Source organism: Coturnix japonica, chromosome 1 (assembly GCF_054131305.1).
Source record: "Coturnix japonica strain WE chromosome 1, WE-NBRP24, whole genome shotgun sequence".
In the NCBI taxonomy this organism is placed as follows: domain Eukaryota; kingdom Metazoa; phylum Chordata; class Aves; order Galliformes; family Phasianidae; genus Coturnix; species Coturnix japonica.
The window spans coordinates 31,618,740-31,641,481 of record NC_140663.1 but is presented as its reverse complement, the minus strand read 5'-3'; the positions used below and the strand labels follow the sequence as shown (position 1 = coordinate 31,641,481).

Here is a 22,742-nt window from a genome sequence, read left to right as displayed (position 1 = left end):
TTCCGCAGGTCAGGATCACCTCCACCTGCGAGCAGCTGCACCGAGCGCTGTGTCCTCTATGGAGCCGGTGCCTTTGCTCTTCGTGGGATGCTCCCTCCGCCCACCGCTTCTGCCGTCTCCTGCTCTGATCTCCACATGCTGCCGCACTTTCCAGCTGCAGCTCCGCACTTTCCTGTACTGCTGAATAACGCTTCCCCTCCACAGGCGGCTCCTCAGCACGTACCCAAAGAAATCCACACGGCACCACCTTTCTGTGTGCGCTGTCAGCTCAGACGTGAATGAACGAACACTGTCTGTTTATAAAGCACGTTTATTAAGAAAAAAAAAAGTTACAAAATAGATCATGTCACAAATATCCTCCCACATTGGTCACAGCCTCAGAATTGCAATGCTGATGGCTGCGCTTCTTGGAGCAGAGATCAGAATGGATCACACAATGAAGCAATGCTGATGGCGGTGCCCAGGCTTCACGTTCAGAAGTTTGTGTAGGTATCTACAGGAAATTCTAAGGCTGGATTTCGTACCCCAGGGGATCCAGGTCCTGGTCCAGAAGCATCAGAGAAGATTCCCTCAGCTTCTGTAGGAATTTTCGGAGCTCTTCTTTTGAAAATACCTGAGGATAAAACCAAGTACGTAGCCCAGTAAGATTCATACACAAGGAATTGTGCTGCTATCGAAGTTAATGGTGGTTTGCTGAGCTACTCAATGTCTCCACTGGTTTCCCATCTAGCAGAGCGCCCACAGCAGATCTGCATTTCACAGCATTAGGTCCGGGACTGGTGTCAGTGCTCAGAGCCCACAAGGGGTGTCAGATAACTCTGTCTCAGCTACTACACAAAATATTGGGGAACTGACCAGTTTAATGTCAGTGCAGCGAATGGGAAGAGACAAAGAAACTCAGCATGTTCAGTTCCTCTCTGTACGGAAGCTTCTTTCACATCCAAACCACAGAGCTTTTAATTGGAAGCCAAGCTGCCTCAATAACTCACCGTATAGAGCTTGTGTCGCTCGGATGCCACCATGTCCGCCAGCCGCAGGCACTCCTGGTACTGCCCAGTGCTGTGCAGCACCGTGTGCAGCAGGAAGCACATCATGGGCAGGCACAGCTTTCGCAGCAGAATCATCTGGTGTGTTCGTTCAGGGTCCTCCTCAGCATCCTTAGCAAAGCACAACGGATGTTAGTATTACAGGCATCTACCTTTACAAGGAGACATAATTAAGGTATTTGTAGTGTCAAAGAGAAAACAAACCAATGGGACTATGCCTAAACTGGACTGCCAGGTTTATATGTGAAGGTGAAGTGGCCATAGAACTGGTGACAGCGAGGCCAGAGAGAATTATTAGTGAGTAAACAGAAGGATGACAAGGGTATGGCTGGGTACAGCCCAGCACTCTGTGCTCCATGGTGTGATACTACAAATCATTTTACCTCTCTAACATCAACCATCCATCCTCCATCAACGAACAGCAACACGTTGTACATCTTCTCCTTGACGTCACTCGTAAGACCATCCAAGAAACTCTTCCAGATACCATAGTCCACCTGGCAAAGAAACAGGAAATGATCTGCTGGGCAGTGACTCGTAGGCTACTGGAGCAGAATCTTCACCGTGTGTGTAACAACTCATGCTGCTCTAATTCTGATTAGAACCTTCAGCCAGGGAAGAGTTAATAGAATCAAATACCCAGATTTATTTATAACACAACGCTGATAAACAAGACATTATAACGAACACTTACCCATTACATAAGGCAGCACTGCAAATAAATCTGAGTCACACAGGAAAAAAGCATGAGAATTTCTCGTGCAGCGGCTCGACTATTGTGCTGTTTTGTACTCCCTCTTTTTGGCACATAAACACAGTATTTTATCAATAGAGCTCTAGTGCAAAAGGAATGAGCAGACTCCTGGTTCATTCTCCCCAGGGAGGTGGTTGAATCGCCATCCCTGGATGTGTTTAAGAGCCGTTTGCATGTGGTGCTCAGGGATATGATTTAGCAGAGGGTTGTTAGAGATAGGGTACTGGTTAGGCTGCGGTTGGACTTGATGATCTTCAAGGTCTTTTCCAACCTGGGTAATTCTATGATTCTAAATTAAACTCAGGTTGTCTCCCAAGCAAGAACAGAAATGCCTGCAGTGAAGGGCTTTTACCTACCTCGTACTTTTTTTCTTTATGTTCATGGGCCACTTTTTCAGTGAAACTCGCTTGTGGCAACAAAGGCGGCTTCTGTGGAGCTGAGTTCATGTGTTGGAACCATTTATTGAAGATTTCATGGGCTTCCTGCATGGCATTGGAAACAATGTTTGGACATTGGTTCATATTGAGCGCAGAAAGGAGCTCTCACTGTTTTGTAACATTTCGGGTGCACTGTATCCAAGATTCACAAGTTGACTCAAATGAGTAACGCTTAAAATGTCACCACCAAAGCAAAGCCACCATTATTTATATTAAGATTCTATTGTAACTTATTAATAGCTCAAAACACAGTTTACTTAAAACTCACCAAATATGCCCGTATACATAAATGTTCCCTTATAGCGTTGTCATCTTCAGCTGGAAGAGAGGCTTCTATTCCCTGCTCTTCCCATTGGTTGTATATTTCTGCTATAGAGTCTTGAGGAATCTTCACAAACACGTCTTTTGCAGCTTCGTGCTTCTTCGATGCTGTAAGAATGTGAACTGAGTATCAACAGCTTTGCAATTTCCATACTTGACCTACATAAACTGACAAACCGTATCACAGTTAAGTCATTATAAGGAAAACAGGTGCATCGTACAGTGCTCTGCTCTATTACCCATGCCTTTAACATTCAAGATGCACAGCCAGACCAAACATATTGCCAAGAGTCAATGAAGACAAAACCAACATTTATAAAGTCTACAGTATATGTGAAATTAAGTACCCAAGAACTTCCTCATGATAGCATTGCTCTGCTTGAGTGCTTCAGCCCTCTGTGCAGGATCAAATACGAGCCAGTCGATTACATCTATTTTCAGCCGATCCGCCTGTAAAAACCAATGTATTTATTAGAGTCACTAACATTTACAACACACAGGTGGCATTAAATGTAATAAATCCACTCAAAGAAGTACACACGTTTCTAGAGATCTCTGGACAGTCTTACAACGTACTAATAATCACTTTATTCACACCTTTTGTCTCAAAAGCTTCAGCAATAATCTCTATGGTCAAAATTCATCCAAAAAATCCGTTCCTAAATACCTCCCAGATTTTCAGACCAAATTCTGGAAATAGAAGGCAGCTATTCATAGTATCTCATTGTCACTTAAGTACTGAATTAGATCCAGCTGACATTCGGTGGTGATGACAAGGAACCTGTCGGCACAGACTATGTCTGCAGTAGCTAGAATATATCATTTGGACATGGAATGAAGTACATCTGAGATCCAAAGTATTAATCCTCATAACTCTTAGAAGCTACAATAACACTCTGCTCTCAGCTACAACGTATTTTATCACAGTTATTTCACAGGCTTCAGGCTCCACTTAGTGCTCTCACAGGGACACGCTACTAGTGACACACAACTCAAGCCCAGAAGATCAAAGAGATGTAGAGACAGAGGTTAAGAATTGATGCCATTCATCTCCTTGCTTGGCCACAGGAAAAGCATGTTTCTCTCTGTAAGAAGCCATGCTTTTTACATTACTGCCTCAAAGTTTGCTGAAATGGACAAGTTCAGGCAAGTCCTGGCCAAGGTTCCAGGACTCCTTTTGTCTGAGATACACGGGAACCAAGGTTCGAGAAATCCCTTTGTTTAGGAGATGGACAAGTCCGGGAGCTACGAAAGGGAGATAAGATACTGATCAATGGCCTTTCAGTGGTCTTTTTGTGTTGGCCCATCTCAAGGAAGATTGACATTTCTGAGGACTAATGGCCCTTAAGTGGTCTTTCTCTCGTGTTGGCTCATCTCAAGGAAGATTGACATCTCTGAGGAAATCACAGGACTCTGACCCGAGCCGTCCCGAAATGTCTCAAAGGCTGGGAAGAAGGATAAAAAGGGCACGGACAAACCCCGAATTTAGGTTTTCTGATACCAGATGCCTCACTACGAAAACAAGGAGGTTTTCTGTCATCAGATGCCTCTCTACGCGAGCGCCTGCATGCTGAAGAACCACGGTTTGAGGGTTTCTAGGTATCTGACCTCAGATTCCTCCACCATTGTCCTACTGCTGCCTATTATCTCTTCTGGGATTGCTGCTCGAGATTCTGCCTCGTGGGACCTCGCTGCCCGAGATTCTGCTTCCTGAGACCTCGCTACTCTGACCATCTTCTCTGCGTTTCATCGATCTGCGGCCTGCTACTCCGCTGCTGCTCTCCCCTTACGCTTATTTTGCCCCGGACCAACGTTAACAACGTGCTACGGGACGCTGCTGCATTCAGGAGGTGACTATTCCCCGCTTTAACGTAATTCTTGCTCTTTTCTACCTTTTTCTATCGCCTACTTTCCCTTCCCCATCACCCTAATTTTGGCATTCGCCGCTCTCCTTTCCCCATCCCCTCAATTGTCTATTATTTCCAATAAACTGGTCGGATCAACATTTGAATGTTCTTCTTCTTAATCTCACGCCAGGCATAACATATCAAAAGAACCTTGCCTCACTCCTAAATTGGAGTGAGACACTCTCACAGACCTTCTCAAGGCAATTCCAGCAGTATTTAAAGACAAATACAGAACAGATGTGGTGAAGGACGCTGTGCTTGACTGCAGATCAGAACAGCTCCCAACAAAGCACACTCACCTCTGTCGTGCCCGTGTCTAACATATGATCATGGTGGCTGAAATCCCCAGCATCCTTCTTGCGGATGTTCTCAACAACAGTTTTCGTTATGGCTGCAACATCCAGACCTGTGTGAACAGAGAATTACACAGCGGGGATCAGAAATTCAAACTTAGTGCTGAATGAATTCCAGACTGTGCCTACGGACCTTATTTCTTACTGCCTGTAACTGTTATTGGGCTGGTCACACTCTCACTGTCATGCTAAATTACAGGCTATTAAGATACATAATTTATTGCAGGTATTTTAGTTGAATGATATCTGAGATAACAGAAAACACCGGTCTGTGCTGGGGACCTGCGTGCAGATACGTTTGTCAAACTTCAGAGCATGTATTTAAGACAAGCAGTTAGCATTTAATTTCTGCTAAGTTTGGACATGATCCACAAGCAAAAGCGATATTTCGCTTATTTTAGAAATAGAATTGCCATTCCAGGTTACAGGTAGAAAACATATTTTAATACAGAGCACATCTCACCTGCTTCTTTTGCTAATTCAAGACAGTGGTGGCGCTGATCGCTTTCAGTAACGTCTTCTAGAAACAGAGCGTACTGGGCTACGGCCAGCTCAGGGGGCAGGTGGCTGACATAGAAAGCTATTAAGTCTGTGTGCCTCTCTGATATCATCCGCTGAAGAATGAAAGTAAATATTAAAAATAAACAATGTTCCTCTATGTATGCATCTAAGAACACTAAATCATGTGTAACCCAGATTCCTAATTGTGTGGGTTTTTTTCCCCCTCGTACACAAGACTCCACTTATTTCTCAGCTTCCAAAGAAGAGTCAATAATACTTAAGCATCCGACAGAAATGCTGTATACTCAGGCAAGCTTCCATGCATCTATTAGGAGAGCACTAACTCTTGCCACCACGTAACATTTACTCTCATTTTTTTTCATCCTTTACATCTAAACTATCAGAGAAAACAAAATGTCATTCTGAAGGCTTACCTGGATGTAGGTCTTTAGGACTTCAACAGAGACTTCCTCCTTAGTGCAAACAAATAGAAATTCAATTTTAAATGAGAACGTAGCAAAACCCACCACCAATAAAAACAAACAACCCCTGAACACCAGGAAATACCAAGGACAGCCTGAATAACATGAACAGCTTTAGCTAAGAACCAAGTGTTGATTACTGAAGAGCCATCATTTTAGTCTGCTGTGGTTATCTCATGTCTGTGCATATTTATGTTTAAGCAAGAACAAATTAGTGTGACGTCCTTCACCAAAGGGTTTAGAAGAAAACCATGCAGGCTGACTTCTGTCCGATTCTTATAATCTGACATTCTTATAGTTCATATGGATTCATCTAAATACAGAAATACAATAAATACAGTTCCAAGGGCAGTGCCCGAGGTCAGGGTATTTTGGCTACTGTATGTAAATCTGACTTTGAATTTTGAGTTAGGTCCTTTGTTTCCAACACAGGCTCCTAAATAAAATCTGCCTTCCCCAAAGAACATTTTTAAAGCTGATCTGGAGGAGATGCTTTTTTTTAATGGATCCAATATCAACAAACACAGTGGAGGCACATAGCTTCTCATCAGGCTGGTAGTCATTTACCATTACAGTACATATTTTGAGCATTTAAATACATGCATCCTAATTCCAAGAGCAGACATTGCTAGGAGAACTCTGAATCATAGAATCATTGAATCTTCTTCTATGAAGATCTTCTTAAGTTAATCTAACTTAACACTTACCTTAGTTTGCAGGCCCAAAGTGCGGAAAAACAGAATAAGGTGCGTCATGAAACGAAGGAGATGCCCTGGAAGCACGTGTCTGTCTTTGGAAATCCATCTGTTGAATTCTTCCATCAGACCTGTAACCACCACCAACACCTGGATCAGTCATACCCCAGTGAACTACGTGTTTCAAAACTATGCATCTATTCAACTAATACAGTTTAGCCTTAAATGCACAATAAAACAGAACTGGGACAGCTTGGCAAATATTCATCTGTTTGGCTTTAATCTCTGCTGTAAGAAATGCATTCTGGCATTTCTTAGACAAAGATGCAGTGATATTCTCACCTGTATTCTGAATCATATACACAATTTCACGACCACCTCGAAAACTACTTTGTAGGTCAAGCTGCAGAAACTGCCTATAGCTCTTGATTAAAGAATCAGCTTCATTTTTAGGTGGAGTTTGCTTAAGTTCTAAAATCCTTTCACACAGAAGTTGCTGGAAAGATCACCAGAGATAATGCAGCCAGCTGACATTTAAAAGTCACTTAGAGGAAAGCTCACCATCCACATCTCCCAGTATAATGAATTTCTGAATCACACGATAGTGTTCTTGGTTCTCTTCTATAACTCTCTGAGGAGGAAAAGAGAAAGTTCAAACTGTGAATAAAATCTTACAGCACAACATGGTAAAAAAAGAAACAAAAAAGCAAAATTGTAAATAAAGCAAAGGAAAAAAAGAAGTTCAAAGGGTTTTCTGCATTAAAGAAACTGCCCCCACTATGTCCATTTTCAATTATAAGGATATTGGCAAACTGAAGGAGCTGGAATATAGATCCGCGAAGTTAATGCTTTCATAATACAGATCCAAGAATAAGGGCTTCTTGCTTTGAACAGAATAACTGTGTATTAGAATAGATTCTACAAAGTCATAAAAGCTGCAACACTGTCTATGAATCTTTAGGGAAAAGGCCTGTGAAACTGACTTGAATATATCTTTTCTGTAGGAAAACTAAGGCATGAAACACAATTCAAATGCACCCACATGAAACTGGCTGGTGAGCACAGCACCAGAAAGGCCACGGCAGCTGAGTGTACCTGGCTGGCTGCTTCCATCTGCAAGCTTTTCATTTGACCCCATCTAATACGGTTTCAATTTAATCTTTACAAAAATTAACATCTAATTTATCTGTTCCATCTTAAATGAAAGGACAAACACAGCATACTAAAAATATACATACTTCTTTTGAAAGACCTGCTCTGAAATATACATGCGAACCTCCCACAAAGAAAACCCCAAGCAATCATTCTTCACACATTTTATCAGAGTGTTAATGCGATTTACATTGTCTGCTTTGCACGTCTGACAGCAATTTGTGCTCTGCTGTTTCTTCAGCACATTCAATTAGTTTGGCAGATAAGAAACAAGACAAAACCTGCACCTTCTTCATCATTAAAAGGTGGCAGAAAAATCTATTTGAATGAAGAATACATTACAGGGACAGAAAGCCAGTCACTGTTTGATGAAATAGAGGAGCACAAAGGACTGTGTAAGTTAAAATAGCCAACAGTGAGGAGAAACTGTCAGCAATAAATACCTTCTTGTCTGTTGCCTGAAGTTCTTCAAATACTTTTTCTGAAGTCCAGCTTTAAAGTAGAAGAAAGAAGGTTAAAAAAAAAAACCCACACCACAAACATTACATTTAATACTGTGAAACGATCCTTTGTTGAGGGGAGGAACACAACTGCTACCTAAAACTTACTTGGTTTCTAAATACTCCCTCGGGAGCTCTTCCACCTCCTCGGCAGTTACTACTGATGTTCGTATTTCCTGCTCCACGAGTGTATCCACCATGACCCTGAAATAAGCCCAAACGGTGTCCTCCCACGTGTCACAAACTGGAAGAAGCTGCATATTTTAAGCAACAGAACAGAGCAAAGTGTTAGAGATGGAGAACCATCAGAATCCAAACACACCAACTGTAACTTAGGATCAGTTTTTTTTCCTCAGGGACATGATTTAGCAGAGGGTTGTTAGATGGGGTCGTATGGTTGGGTTGTGGTTGGACTTGATTATCTTTAAGGTCTTTTCCAACCTGAGCAATTCCATGACTCTCTGATTGGCTGTCTTTGTGCTAAAACTTCATATCCAGTTCCTTCTCCTAAGTAGTGATTTATTTACATACATGTACAAAAAGCATCGCTACTTAGAAGAAGGAGAACACAGAAAATACCTGGAGGATTCAAACACATAAGAAGAACTACTTGAAACTATCAATAGTGAAATTTGGTTACAGTGACAAATCAGAATATGGTGCATGGGCAGAAAAGTGGCTGCACAAGCTTTTAGATAACACTAACATTTCAAATCTAAAACAACAAAATCAAAACCGGTTGCCCTGAGGGTCAGCAACAATAATACTAAAAAAGTCTATTAAGTATATTTAATTAAGGCAGAAAAATCTTGCACAGACCATGTCTGTTATTGCTATTGTCATGATTACTAAGCTTTTGAAAGCACATTAAGAAGTATGTCTTTATGATGTTATTATCACATTTAATAATTCACAAGTGCTGAACACCATGTACTAGGAGGCCTGACATACCTGCTTGAGGTTTCCACTGAGTGCTGCATAGATTGCTCTCTCATATCTGTTGAATTGCTCCTAAAATAAACAGTTGAAAAATTACCCATGAGTTAAAAAGCACCAACGCATCCTGATCAGTTACATTTTATTAGAGACTAATCCATTACAAAGTGTTCCATGCACTTGAAAAGTTGAAAAACAATGTTTTTTCCTTTCCCATTCAGCTGAGCCCAGATGAAACCCAGCATCAGCAGCTTCACTCTCAACTAAACAAAACTGACATTTCCAAAGCCTTAAAGATTGATGCTGATTGAGCAGATTTCTTAATACATGAAAAATACATTATTTCAGAAGTCCTCTTAGAAACATGAACCGCAAATCCCACAGACAGTAACCCAAGAAGGCAGGCTTACTTAAAATCATGTTATAGTTCAAAGAAGTTGAATATTACACATGACTACCAAGCAAATTAACATTATCTTACCTCTTCAGCCATCCGCCAACAACATATTTTCCAAATGCATCTGTATGGATTCCCTTCAACAGGCCGGACCTCGTTTCCTGTTTGCAAAGGATAATATTAAAAACAACACTCCAAGAGTGCTGTTTTTTTAAGACACCAGTCCAGTTAAAAATAATGGGATATCAGGGTTTGAAAAGCAGGAAAGCATTATGCCTTCCAGTCTCAGGTGTGCACAGCACTCAGACGTGCTCATAAATCCTTTGCTAAATCTAGCAAAGTCCAAATACTATGAAACCATGTATTTTTCCTCCATTTACCTTTGCAGAGCTCTTTAGTCCTATTATATCTCTTGGCTTCCAAGAGATCTTGGAATGCTTATGGACTCCATCTTGGAGTCTATAAGCAATAAAATGTTTGCTAGCTGGCTTAATGCCTTTAAACTGGAATAGCTTTAAATGGAAAGAAGGAAGATAGAGATCAGCTATCAGAAATCCTTAACTGTTAAGAGTGGTGAGACACTGGAACAGGTTGAACAGTGAGGCTGCAGATGTCCTCTACCTGGAAGCACTCAAGGCCAGGCTGGATAGGGCTGTGAGCAACCTGGTCTAGAGTGAGGTGTCCCTGCCTGCAGCAGAAGGTTGGAACTAGATGGTCTTAAAGGTCCCTTCCAACCCAAACCATTCCATAATTCTAGATGGCAGAAGGTTCTCTGACATAGAGAAAACACGTACTGAGACATGAATGGTGGTGGTGAAGATCTGTACAGAATTCCTAGATATCTGTTTTCCTAGCTGCTATGTTTGTATAAAAAAAACACCCCAAAATTGACTTAACTATGTTAAGTGGATTCAGTGAACTCATACCTTCAAGTAAAACCATCTCATGCATGTTAAATGTGATCAACAGACATGGTAAAACATATTCTAGGCACAAGAAAGACCCTCAGTATTAAATAAAGAGCTAACTCTATTTGCTAAAGAGAAAACCCTCTGCTTATTTTTACAGTTCTCAAACACAGATGGAAGAAAATACCTCCATTTATGTTGGGATCATGATACAATTTCCATCCTTCCAAAGTTGCAGCTCTCCAGGCCTGACCGCATCGTTTGCATAAGCGCTGGGCCTGAAAAATAATAGATTTTCTCTGCAATTGACTTCAAGGGAAAAAATGCAAACGTTATTAAAATAATTCATTTGTGTAGAGATTGCACTAGGCAAAAAAGAACCTGAAACTCAAAATAACTGAAGAATTTCAAAGTAATGAAATGTAATCAGTGTGTTTCTCATTAAATGTTTAAGTTTTTATCAATACTTATTTGGAGTATGAAAAATGCATTACAGTCTCACCCTTCTGGCTTAAACAGCTGTTCCATGTCCTTCTGACAAGCTTAAAGTACCACCTTGTTGCTTAGATCCCTTAACCATCTCTTCACCTACTTTTCTAATTGACGTATCTTTCCAAACCCCTTGTGTGCTGCTAAAAATACCAAGTCTAACTTTCCCATGATATCAATAGCCTACTCACTAGAACAAAGAGATTTAATTCAAAGCTATTTTGAACAGCATGGAATGACAATGGTCAAGCTTACATACTATATTTTATCTATCATAAGATAAAGGAACGAAGGCAGATTCTTGGTTTTAACTCTTTCAACAGAGAATAAGTGACTCCATGCTTATCAGATAGTAGGAACACCGTAGTGCAACTGAAATTGAAGATTTATATTCATACCCCTCTGAAGCAACATGGACTTGTGCCCATACTATCAAACAATGAATGGACAGGGGAACAGAATACCAGCAAGTGACCAACTTTCTAATCTAAGGTCTTAGACACAGGAATCTGAAGTACCTTTTCCTTTCAATTTTCCAAATGTCATATAATTGTAGAGCCTGGTATAAGACTGAGCTTCCAGCTCAGACCACACCACAGTACAGCTAGTTACGTTAAATCACAAAAGCTGCTTCACAATTGGGAATCTTTACTTGGAACAGCATTAGGACCAGGACTGCCAGATGTTACTCAGATAAGGATTAAGGCAAAATATAGAATCATAGAATTACCCAGATTGGAAAAGACCTTGAAGATCATCAAGTCCAACCGCAGCATAACCAGAACCCTAACTCTAAAAACCCTACACTAAATCATAATCCTGAGCACCACATCCAAACGGCTCTTAAACACATCCAGGGATGGCGATTCAACCACCTCCCTGGGGAGCCTATTCCAGTGCTTAACAACCCTTTCTGTAAAGAAGTTCTTCCTAATATCCAACCTAAACTTGCCCTGGCACAACTTGTATACGCATTGTATATTCTGTAGAACAGGCAAGAAGCAGAATTATAGTAAAAGGGTGAATGGAGAATAGTATGCTTTCTAGAATACTCCAATACAGTCTATTTGAGGTTCTTCCTTACAAAGACACCTGGCCAAACAGTAAAGTAAAAAAAAAAAAAGGTAACATGCTTGCCATGACTTTCCCTCAGCTCCATTCAAATCATGCAGCTTTAATAGTAAGGTTTTAAACAAGTTAAACTACTTAACCAAGAATATTCTTTCATTTTCTGAGGTTTACCTCATCTGTCATCCCTGCTCTGATAAGAGTGAAGAGATACTTCAGTAATCTTGCATCGTCTTCTCGATCCAAATCATCAAGTGGCAGTTTCTGTCTAATGGGAGCATCTGGATCCTGCAAGGAAAAAAAGGAACCATCCATCCATTCAAATAATGCGTATCTGCCTCTTCCAATGATTTCCTGTCCTGTTTTACAATTCAGAGTCACATTTTCATATTGGCACAACATGTTATACAGCCCACATAATATCTAGCATGATGCTTCCTTGTCTTTATTTCCTTTATTCCTCTTCTGTCACTGTTCCTATCAACTGTAATCTCTTTATTTATCACTATGCCATTGCCTCAAACCTCTCATCTTCCAGCTCTTCCCACCTTCAAAAGCCCTCTCCCCTTCAGCCTATCAGCCTACCTGTCTATTCTCCTCCAGCTTCCCAGCAGCCTTTTCACATTAGTTGTACTTGCTTCTATTTAAAACAAATATATCAAGATCTGATAATTTTAATCATTATATTAATCATCCAGCGACTTCCAACTTTGGCATTCACTAACATCCTCTCATCAGCGACCTCCTTACTGCTTCACCATTTCTGTACTGATTTTCCAACTTAATGCCTTGTCATTTTTAGATACTACAACAATTTATAGATACCAAAAACTGCCCCGTTCCACCCATTTTTAGAAAACAGCATATGTGCTCTGTGCAAAGCATTGTGAATGGCTTTTATGCCCAAAACCAAGTTTTATATTTAAATAACACTTACCAACTCTGTTACCAGAGGTCGAGAACTTCCAATGAATGTACTTAACTGTCGCTGCTTCAGGGTATGTAGCGTATTCTCCCTGGGAGCAGTGAAATGTTTTTGAGAGAAAGAAGGGATTAATAGCAAACATTTTAATAAGACACTAAAATTAGAAAATATTTCTGGATAATTGTAATAGGGTTACAAGAAAGGGATGCTTGGTTTGGTTTGTGCATCAATGAACAATGTTATCGTAGAGAAAATGTACAGTTTCATTAGAAGTACAATACTGGAATCAATGCATGTGGCTTCGACTTCTTTCAAAACCACTTTCAATGTATATGAACTATTAATCCATTTCTGCATGAACAAGATTTCCCAATAGTGTTCAGCATTATCAGTCTTGGATAGAAATACAACTTAGGATGAACACATGATTCCAGAAGCCTGTATTCACCTGTCTTTAAAACAATGCTTATAATAGGAACTAGAATCAAGAAGGGCTTTGCTCTCTACTGCCTTAAAATCCTTGGCTGGTAACAAAGATGACAATAATTCCTTTTGGTGAAGGATAAATGGTAAAAAGTGATGACACGAACTTCAAAAGCCAGAGAACTGAGCACAGAAGAGAAATACATGAGAACAGATTTATCACCTGCTGATCAGCAGCCGACCATCTTTTTGATGTCTTTTTGATGAAAAATTAAACTGTCATCTATGTAAAACTAAATTAAATTGTTTTCACAACCTTCCCGTCACCCGCTCCTCCCAAAGGCAGTATCTGACTTTTGAGAAGACATAGCCAAACTGGGGAGTAGCTCACTTTTCATATCAATGAATTTAAGGAAAAATGAATGAATGGACCAACTTCTTAGGTGGTTCTAGACTGATTCTGTGTCTGGTTCTGTGAATATTACAATTGAGGAAGCATGGATACAATCAAAGTCTGAACTCACCAATACACAGATTTTGCGTAAAACTCAATATTATCAGAGAAGTTCCCAATTTCATCCTTGGCGATGCTCTCTAGCCAATCTACCACCAGCTGGAATGAAATTCAATAGCTTTTTTTAGAACAAACACACAATAAATAATACTCCATCTTTCTCTCATTTCTTAATCTATTTGTTATCTACACAGTAATCCAAGGCGTACATATCCTAAGAAAAAGCTCAATTTAAGTACCCAGTTTGAAGGTTGTTTTGGCACTTGATATATTTCTCACTAGATGCTGCAGTTACTACTGCGCTATTTAATAGCTCCTTAATTAGTAACAACAGTTTCAGATGATCCAAATTGGAACAGTTCTCAGCCCAGCCTGAAATATTTCTGATCTCTAGAAATCAAGGAGCAATATTGCTGCACAGGCCTAGATGAATATAAAGAAATAGTTACTTGGCACAGCTTAATAAAATACACAGAGCTCATATTTTCTAAAGCTGATGTAACATTAGTTTCATAAATATTTAAGTGTTTACTCATCTATTTCCGTTCTCACCACAAAAATTCTCTTACCTGGCTTTGTCGAACAAGAGCATCTTTCTGAAACAAGTTGTCTACATTCATCTTTTCGCTTGCATTTAAAACCTATTAAGAAAAACTTCATCATCACTTGGTGGAAAAGAAAACTTACCACAGAAACATGAATATCAATCTGAACAGTTTTTAACTTCCAAAATTGACTTGGCATTCACCCCTACCCTGTCCTTTTTCAGAAACAGATGATGCCACACATCTGTTTTATTTGGAAGATCTACTTTCTGTCACACGAAGATTGATAATACGATTCAAATGTGTGGTCACAGAAAGATTTTACACAGTAGATCCATCAACTCCATTGACTGCTCTCACATTACCACAAATCCAGTTCACTACTTTGTATGTTGAGAAGGCCAGACATTTTTACAGAGCTCATACGAGCACTAGACATGAACAAATGGAAAACAAAACTAAATACACACACCAGCCCAGAACCCTGGTCTTTCTTGTTGCTCTCCTGCATTAAGTTGGCCTTCTTACAACAAAGGCAGAAGAATACAAGCGTTTATCTAAAAAAGACAGATAGGAAGAGACTCTTTTTGGCAGAGCAGAGTTTAATTTAAAAGCACTGACAACTCAGCAGTGGGAATCATAGAGGAAGCTATTTCATGACTGAGAAAAAAGCAACTACAATCGTAAATTTCACAAAGGCTGAGTTGCTTTACTTCTTGTTTTGTCTTCCCAAGCACATTCTGGCAGCAAAGGCTGGAAGCACTGCATTGACAGAGACAAGAAGACTACAGCTGAAACAAGAACACTCCAAAAACTTGATTTCTCTTGAGATAAACTGGAATCAGGATTGCAGAGCACCAGACAGCTTGAGACCACATGTTCTTCTAGGCAAAGCAGAATCATCTCTGCCCCAGGGACCATTATCACTACGGATACAACTTTTAAATATAAATCTATCGTTATTTCCAGTTGATTTTCCAAGGGCATGAGAAATACTCGGTGAAATAAAACAAAATACACTTGATATAAATGTTTAAGCCAGCATTCTCAATTTGGAATCGAATATATCATAAAAGGTGAATTTAACTATATATAGAATAATTTAGTATTTATCTTGATAGTTATTAAATCAATCTCATCTTTACTTTCTTTTACCTTTGAATTTTGAGTGGCTGCAATACTGAGCTTATAAAAAAAATAACACAAGACTGTAGCTTTAAAATACATCCTTTAAAAGCAGTAATATTATTTTTCTCCCTCAAACTTACTGTGATTTCAAAGGCAGTTTCATCTTCCAGTGCAGACTGTATTCTGTCTCTAGAAATAAAAGTGAAAAACCTTAACTACCAAAATAACACTGAAACAATTCAGGAGAATGCAGAATAAAAGCAAAAGCACTAAAAAATATCTTTCAAGTGTTTAAAAATACTACAAGTTAAGAAAGTAGCAACAGGACTGTTAACAATTTTCAACTCCCATAAATAGATAGTGAATAGGCATCACGATCAGCAGTTAGGTCCATAAACAGATAAAGAAACTGACACTTAGTTCCTTTACTCTGTACTTATTCTCTCGCATGCAATATGTCTAACGTTATCTCAGTGTGAAGAGGCAATGGGTTTTTCAAAGAAATTACCTATAAAGTGAGGACAACAGTCTCCATGTTACCATCTCCTGCTTGAGAAGCCACAAGACACTGGCGGTCTTTGAAAACTTCTGCTGTCCAGGAGTTGCTCTGTAAACTATCTTCCCCAGTATGTTCACCTGAGGTAAGGAAGCACATACACAGTCAATAGCGCTCATCATTTTTATTTTTATAATCCCTGCTGATAACGGACCATCAGTCAATAGTCTGTTATTTAAATAAACAGACTTCTTAAAGCTGACGTTGAGAACTCTACTGACAGTTTGTTAGGAATGCAGTAGAAAGCTCCTAGGCCACCACAGTAACATGCATTGGGACAGGACTAGGGGTAATGGGATGAAAGTACAGCATGGGAAGTTCCACACGAATGTGTGGAAGAACTTCTTTACAGTGAGGGTGATGGAGCACTGAAACAGGCTGCCCAGGGAGGTGGTGGAGTCTCCTTCTCTGGAGATATTCAAGACCCACCTGGACGCCTACCTGTGTGACGTGGTGTAGGGAGCGTGCTTTGGCAGGGGGGTTGGACTCGATGATCTCTAGAGGTCCCTTCCAACCCCTACAATTCTGTGTCTGTGTGTATGATGATGGTAAATTAAAACAAATAATAAGAAAAAGACCCATCCAAGCAAACTATTTACCTGATTATTACATATATTTTCATATTCATCCACGAGATCGAAAATGGTCGTTGATGTATGTTTCAGGAAGGAATGCAGAAAATCTGAGTACATGCTCATAGTAGCTAGAATACACAGAATAAAGCCATTTAAGACATGTTGTGGTTAAAAATCACAACACTAAAAGAAGAATCCTTCTGACGCCAAGGTATCTCATCACTAATAAATGTTAGCAAAGACAACGATGATATGAACTGTTTATACCTCATAAAGTCAGAAGAATTCATCAGCTAATATAAAAAGATATATAGAAGCTTTGAGATAAATAAAATAATTATTAAACATCTGCTGTAAATCTGTCATCCAAGTTTTAAAGACAAACCTGCTTCTACGTCTCCACAGAGGATTCAATTTGTGTATTACTTCACCACAGCATCCCATTTGTGTCAGCAAGTTCAATAACTAGAAAAGCTAACTTTCTGAACTCTTTAAACTATTCTGCTTCTGGCATAGGAATGTCTAAGTGAGAAGATACAGGAAAAAAAAAACACGTATGTGTTCGATTGTGATGAAAGCCTCAGAGCATCTCACCAGCTTCCCCAGGATCATCCTCACGTAACAGTACAGCACTTGTGGTGACATCTTCCGTCATGTCTAGATTTGCAAACATTCCTGTCTGCTGAGGTGAGAGCACTGCCGTCCAGTTACTGTCATCCAACTAAAAGCAAAACAATATAAAGAAAATAAACAGCAAACTCAGATTACTACAAGGCTAGCTCCAAGGTACTGTCATTCAATATGAGTGGTACAAACAGAGCAACTCAAAAGAGTGAATAATGAAATAACTGTATTTAATTAAGACACAACTATGATTTTAACGAACTGTTCTCAAAAGATTAAAATTTTAATCTGGAAAAGGAACATTCTCCCTTTTTTTTTTCCCCAGGAAATAACAAGTGTATACGCCAATGTAATCAGACCCTGCATTTTACATTCCTCTGTACCATTTTTTCACCTTAAAGCATACATAACTCCATCAAAGGATATAGTCTGTTATGTTAAACATTTTATTAACTTAGTATTTTGTTGACTAAGTTGTGAAGCAGCTGTGAAGAATTAAACTAAATAGATAAAGTTTGAACCAGAACCGTTTATTTCAGTCTTTCTATCTTCCCAGCGAACTGATCAAAATACTGATTGAATGAAGCAATACAGAATTATCAAGGTTGGAAAAGACCTAGAAGATCATCTAGTCCAACCATCACCAATACTTCCCAGCTAAATCATATCTCTCAACACAACATCCAAATGTTTCTTGAACACCCCCAGGGTCAGTGACTCCACCACCTCCCTGGGCAGTCCATTCCAGTGCCTGACCACCCATGAGAAGTAATATTTCCTAATGCCCAGCCTGAATCTCCCCTGGTGCAGCTTAGAACCATTGACATCTTTAAACAACTTTAAAGAGAAAAAGCAAGAGAAAAAGCAGAGAACAAGGCAAAACCAGACTTTTTTGGGTGTATTTTAGGGGAAGCCTATCTAACAGAAGGGAGCAAAATGGTCAAAAGAGAAGAGAGACTATGCATACGCTACACAAACAGGATAGTTTCCTACATCTGTTTTCATGACAGCAATGGCTTTCTCAGCAGCAATTAATGCCAGACCGAGACCCAGGGATATGACAACAGCTGATTATTTTTCCTGGCTGTTAAAATATCCTCAGTCCAAACCAGAAAGAACAGAGAATCAGACAACACTGCTGCAAGTCTCTTCTGCACATCCAAAAACTGCAGACATAGATGTGTTGTTCTGCTCTTTATGCCCCAGTTTCTACCTATAGTGTTTCACCTGCCTGATTTCTCTCAGCCATTTTTGCCCTCTATCCAGCCAGAACATAATGCTACAGCACTCCTAAACGTTCAGACCACTGAGCAAATATAAATCAGCTCCAGAAAAAAATATTCCATCTCCCTGTGGGAAATAGAAAAGAGTCTGATGAGTGCTGTAATCTACCAGCAAGTGCACTGAGACAAGACATAATTCTAAGTCCTTTTTCCATCAACCTCCTATGAAAGCCACTGTCTAGCCCCAAGCTTCCTCCTGCTGAACTATACTGGACTCAGGTCAGAGCACTAAATACTCTCAAAATGCTATTTACAGAATGTCAAGAGGCTCTGAATCACAGGAAGAGTGCTACTATGAAGCACTTTATCAGTGCTGATCAACAGTCAATAGGCTCCAGAGCCTTATGTCTTAATGAAACAAATGGGCTGCCACAAACTATAAACCAACAAAAAGGTAAAACGAATTAAAATTCACATACAGAAAAACATATTGTCTTGATTCAATTTAAAGGTAAACAGATAAAATAGATCAGATGTACCTACTGATGACTTCTTTAATCACTGTTTTACCAAAGATGATACCATAGAAGACAACTAACGTCATCTGAAAAGTAATCAGAAGAGCTTGCTCTTTGAAGCTCAAACATTAACATGCGAATGAAACTAAATCTAGAGTGCTAAAATAAGAAAAAATCTCCAGGTTCGATTTGCTGACAGAACAATCATCTTTGAGGAATCTGTAAGCAAGTGAAGTCAAGATTTCTGCAGTCAAAAATTGATGATTTAAGGACTTAACACATATGGGGTATTTAAGAAGGCCTAAAAACTCTTCATTAGTCACTACATCATCTCAAAGAACATCACAGTAATAAATAAAACTAGCATTAAGATTCAATAGAAGCAGTAATAAGAGTAAGCTTGTTCCACAAGCAGTTTGTCCCTGGTGTAAACTCCACAGAGACACAATAAACTTGTAGCTACCTTGAAGTTTCACAGGAGCTAAAGGAAAAAATGTGCTCTAACTGCCTTACCATGGATTGATTGCCAAGCAGACCAGAATTCTGCAGAATCAGAGAAGATTTCCCTGCAGCTCCCAGGACGGTAGGTGAGTCTGTCTGCTTCTGAGAGCTTCGGGATGCAATAACTGGAAGACAGAGAGCTTTCTTTACAGAATCACAGAATGACCCGGGTTGGAAGGGACTCAAGGATCATGTAGTTCCAACTCTCCTGCCTGGCAGGGCCACCAAACATACACCTTTACTAGATCAGGTTGCCCAGGGCCCCGTCCAACCTGGTCTTGAACACCTCCAAGGACGGGGCATCCACAGCCTCCCTGGGCAGCCTGTTCCAGGGCCTAACCACTCTCCTAGTGAAGAACTTCCCCCTAAAATCCAACCTAAATCTTCCCTCTTTTAACTTAAAACCATTTCCCCATGTCCTGCTACAAACAGTCTTTAAGGCCACAATGCTCTATCACACAATTCTTGATCGGAATGGAGACTAAAGCGTTTACGAAATCCTACTCAGACATGCAACAGACAGATCAACCAGATGGAGGAATAACTTGTTTCTGTCTGTAAGTATTTTCTTGCCATCACAATGCTTGAAACCCAGAAATACTAATCAAAAAAGAAATATGAGTCTTAGACCTAAGTATTTTGAAATAATGAAGTTAATAATGAATTATGGAACTTAATAGTCTACGCATCTAGTTATGCTAAGGCTATATATGTATGAATAAGTCTGGAGCATTCTGAAGCACTAATCTTCCAAGCAGAGCACATATAAACCTAAAGACAAAGTGCACCTATTGTCATTTCAGTTCCATTGGGAATTACAGAATGGTTTGGTTGGAACAGACCATAAAGACCACCCAGTTTTCCAACCCCCTGCTGTAGGCATGGCTGCCATTTACTAGATTAGGCTGCCCTTGGCCCCATCCAACCTGGCCCTGAACATCTCCAGGAATGGGATATCCAGACTTTTCATGGCAACTGGTCCAACTGCTTCACCACCCACTGAGTAAAGAACTTTTAATGTCAATTTCAGATCTCCCACTTTTAGTTTAGAATTGTGACCTCCTGTGGACCTGCACCCACAGCTCCACATCCTTTTTGTTTATAAGCACATTACTCCTTTTAACTATGTAATAAAAAACAAAATAAGACTTACATGGCTGGCGAAACAACGAACTGGGAGTTCGTGGAATTATCTGGCCTTTGGGCGTCATACTTCCCATGCTGTCATCCAGGGATGTAATAACTGGTTGATTAACAAGTTAAGAAATACTCTTTAGCTCTAATCTTCCATGCAGAGCACATATAAACCTAAAGACAAATACATTCCTTTAACAGAGAGAGAAAAATCAATCTAGATATAGGCAAGAACTGACTATACAGGCATTCTGACAATCTCTTATTGAAGTCCAGTGAACAAACCATTCCAAGATATAGATAACTATGGCAGGTTTGACATGGTTTGTGATTTATGAAAACAACAGAGGGAAAAAGGAGGGGAGAATTTCCATCCAGAAGAGATATTCTGTGACAAAGCAAGTCACTACATCTCTTATCTTATTCTTAAGTTCTCCTGAGAAGGCCAAGTAATGCTCTGTGCTGCTGAAAAAAGCAGGAATATAAGGACATCACGAATACAGCATGCAACAGCTGAACAGAAAATAAAAAGCCTCTGCAGAAAAAGGATACTGCAAACTCTTTTCTGAGAGCCTAGTTTCCAGCCAGGCCTGGCCACCTCCGTAGTGATGGGTGACAGTACGTCTCCAAAACTGTTTCTGGAAAACAGGAACACAGACACAAAGTAAGCAAACACCTCCAAGAAAAACATACATTACAATGTTATTCTCTTTAGCTAATCCTTTCTTTCAAATGCTGGTAACTTCACAGCAGTGATTCAAAACCCCAGTTAAAGAGAAATTAACATTCCCAAGTAGCGATTGATATCTGAATCATAGGTACAAATGTCTATTCTGCCCATGAGCAGCAATTACAAACAAATCCAACCAACCAAAACATAGGAATTGTGCTGGAGAAAGAGAAAACCAGAAGAATCATAGGATCTGGACAAGAGCCAGTAGTGTGTGCTTGCTGCCTGGAAGGCCAACAGGCTGCATTAAAAAAGGAGTGGTCAGCAGGGAGGGGGAGGTGATTGTCCCCCTCTTGTGAGGTTCCATCTGGAGTTCTCTGTCCAGGCCTGGGGCACCAGCACAAGAAAGATGTGGAAATCTTGGAGCGGGTCCACAGGAGGGCCACTAAGATGATCAGCAGCCCTCCTATGAAGGAAGGTTGAGGGAACTGGGCTTGTTTAGTTTGGAAAAGAGAAGGCCCTGGGGAGACCTCATTGTGGCCTTCCATTATTTAAAGGGAATGTAAACACAGAAGGGGGAATGGCTGTTTACCAGAGTGGACAGAGACAGAAGTGAGGATGGTTTTAACCTAAGACAGGGGAGGTTTAGGTTAGATATTAGGAGGAATTTTTTCCCTCAGGAAGTGGAGACGCACTGGCACAGGTTGCCCAAGGAGGCTGTGGATGCCCCATCCCTGCAGGCATTCAAGGCCAGGCTGGATGTGGCTCTGGGCAGCCTAGCTGCTGGTTGGTGACCCTGCACATAGCAGGGGGTTGAAACCTCATCCATTTGATCCCATTAGGCATTTATAAACACAGGGCCGACATCAGCCGAGGGCCGCGGGGAGGCCTCAACCACACGAAAGGCCTCGCTGCCCAGCAGGGCCGCGCGGCGCCACCACCATTAACCCACCCGGTGCCGATGAGGACGAAGGACAGCGGGGAACCCGAACCACCACCCCTACTCACTTGTCCATGGCGGCCCGGCCCGCTCGAGCCTTCCCGCCGGTGCCCGCCCCTCGCACGGAAACAGAGGCCGCTCTTCCGGCCGTGATGGCTGCGGCTGCACTGCGGCTGCGCCCGGGGCGGGAGTGCGGGGTGAGGAGGCGGCACCGTCAGCCCGGGTGGGTTCAGTAACTTAAAGGAGAAAAACGCCCTTAGGGCTGAAGTTGCCCAAGTAACATCAGTGGGATGTTCAATGTAACGCACAGATATCTGGGGCAGTTCTATGGCACCAGCTCGAACTCCAGCACGGGTCCTTTCCCAGGGCACAAAGCTGGAAACGAACGAGATGAGGATAAGAGAAAACGCTGCCCCTCAGTACTGCCTCTAGTCAAAGTACAGGCATGAAAACTCAGCAGAAGAAATAAGGCTGATGAGAAACTAAAAAGGCTTTCAAGGAGCAAAACATGCATTTCTAG

General features: G+C 40.7%; 1 protein-coding gene across 4 annotated transcripts; it reads right to left on the bottom strand.

The window, feature by feature from the left end:
* Window positions 1-294: 294 nt before the first annotated feature.
* On the bottom strand, window positions 295-22,346 carry NUP107 (nucleoporin 107). 4 transcript variants are annotated; one of them, XM_085514786.1, is made up of 29 exons: window positions 22,291-22,346; window positions 21,165-21,250; window positions 20,632-20,721; window positions 19,491-19,618; window positions 17,207-17,333; window positions 16,637-16,740; window positions 16,479-16,568; window positions 15,990-16,117; window positions 15,622-15,670; window positions 14,378-14,449; window positions 13,819-13,907; window positions 12,884-12,962; window positions 12,121-12,234; window positions 10,577-10,667; window positions 9,566-9,642; window positions 9,100-9,159; window positions 8,257-8,402; window positions 8,092-8,140; window positions 7,058-7,127; window positions 6,509-6,627; window positions 5,754-5,792; window positions 5,282-5,432; window positions 4,765-4,871; window positions 2,906-3,008; window positions 2,506-2,666; window positions 2,157-2,282; window positions 1,430-1,543; window positions 990-1,157; window positions 295-613 (listed from the first exon to the last, which is right to left on the bottom strand). In XM_085514786.1, the coding sequence occupies exons 1-29, from the start codon at window positions 22,296-22,298 to the stop codon at window positions 506-508; spliced, it is 2,853 nt and encodes a 950-aa protein (XP_085370912.1). In that variant the 5' UTR covers window positions 22,299-22,346; the 3' UTR covers window positions 295-505. The 4 variants fall into 4 exon arrangements, with proteins under 4 accessions (XP_085370912.1, XP_085370917.1, XP_015711751.2 ...); XM_085514791.1 differs by having other exon boundaries at window positions 19,491-19,603; XM_015856265.3 differs by lacking the exon at window positions 16,479-16,568.
* Between the last annotated feature and the right edge of the window lie 396 nt (window positions 22,347-22,742).

Bases quoted from the DNA above. Each gene is read 5' to 3' on its own strand.
- NUP107 (XM_085514786.1), bottom strand. The intron at 12,235-12,883 runs GTAAGTGTTATT...TTTTCCTTGCAG, and splicing joins GACCTCTGGTAACAGAGTTG to GATCCAGATGCTCCCATTAG. The intron at 5,433-5,753 runs GTAAGCCTTCAG...TTCATTCTTCAG, and splicing joins TCCTAAAGACCTACATCCAG to CGGATGATATCAGAGAGGCA.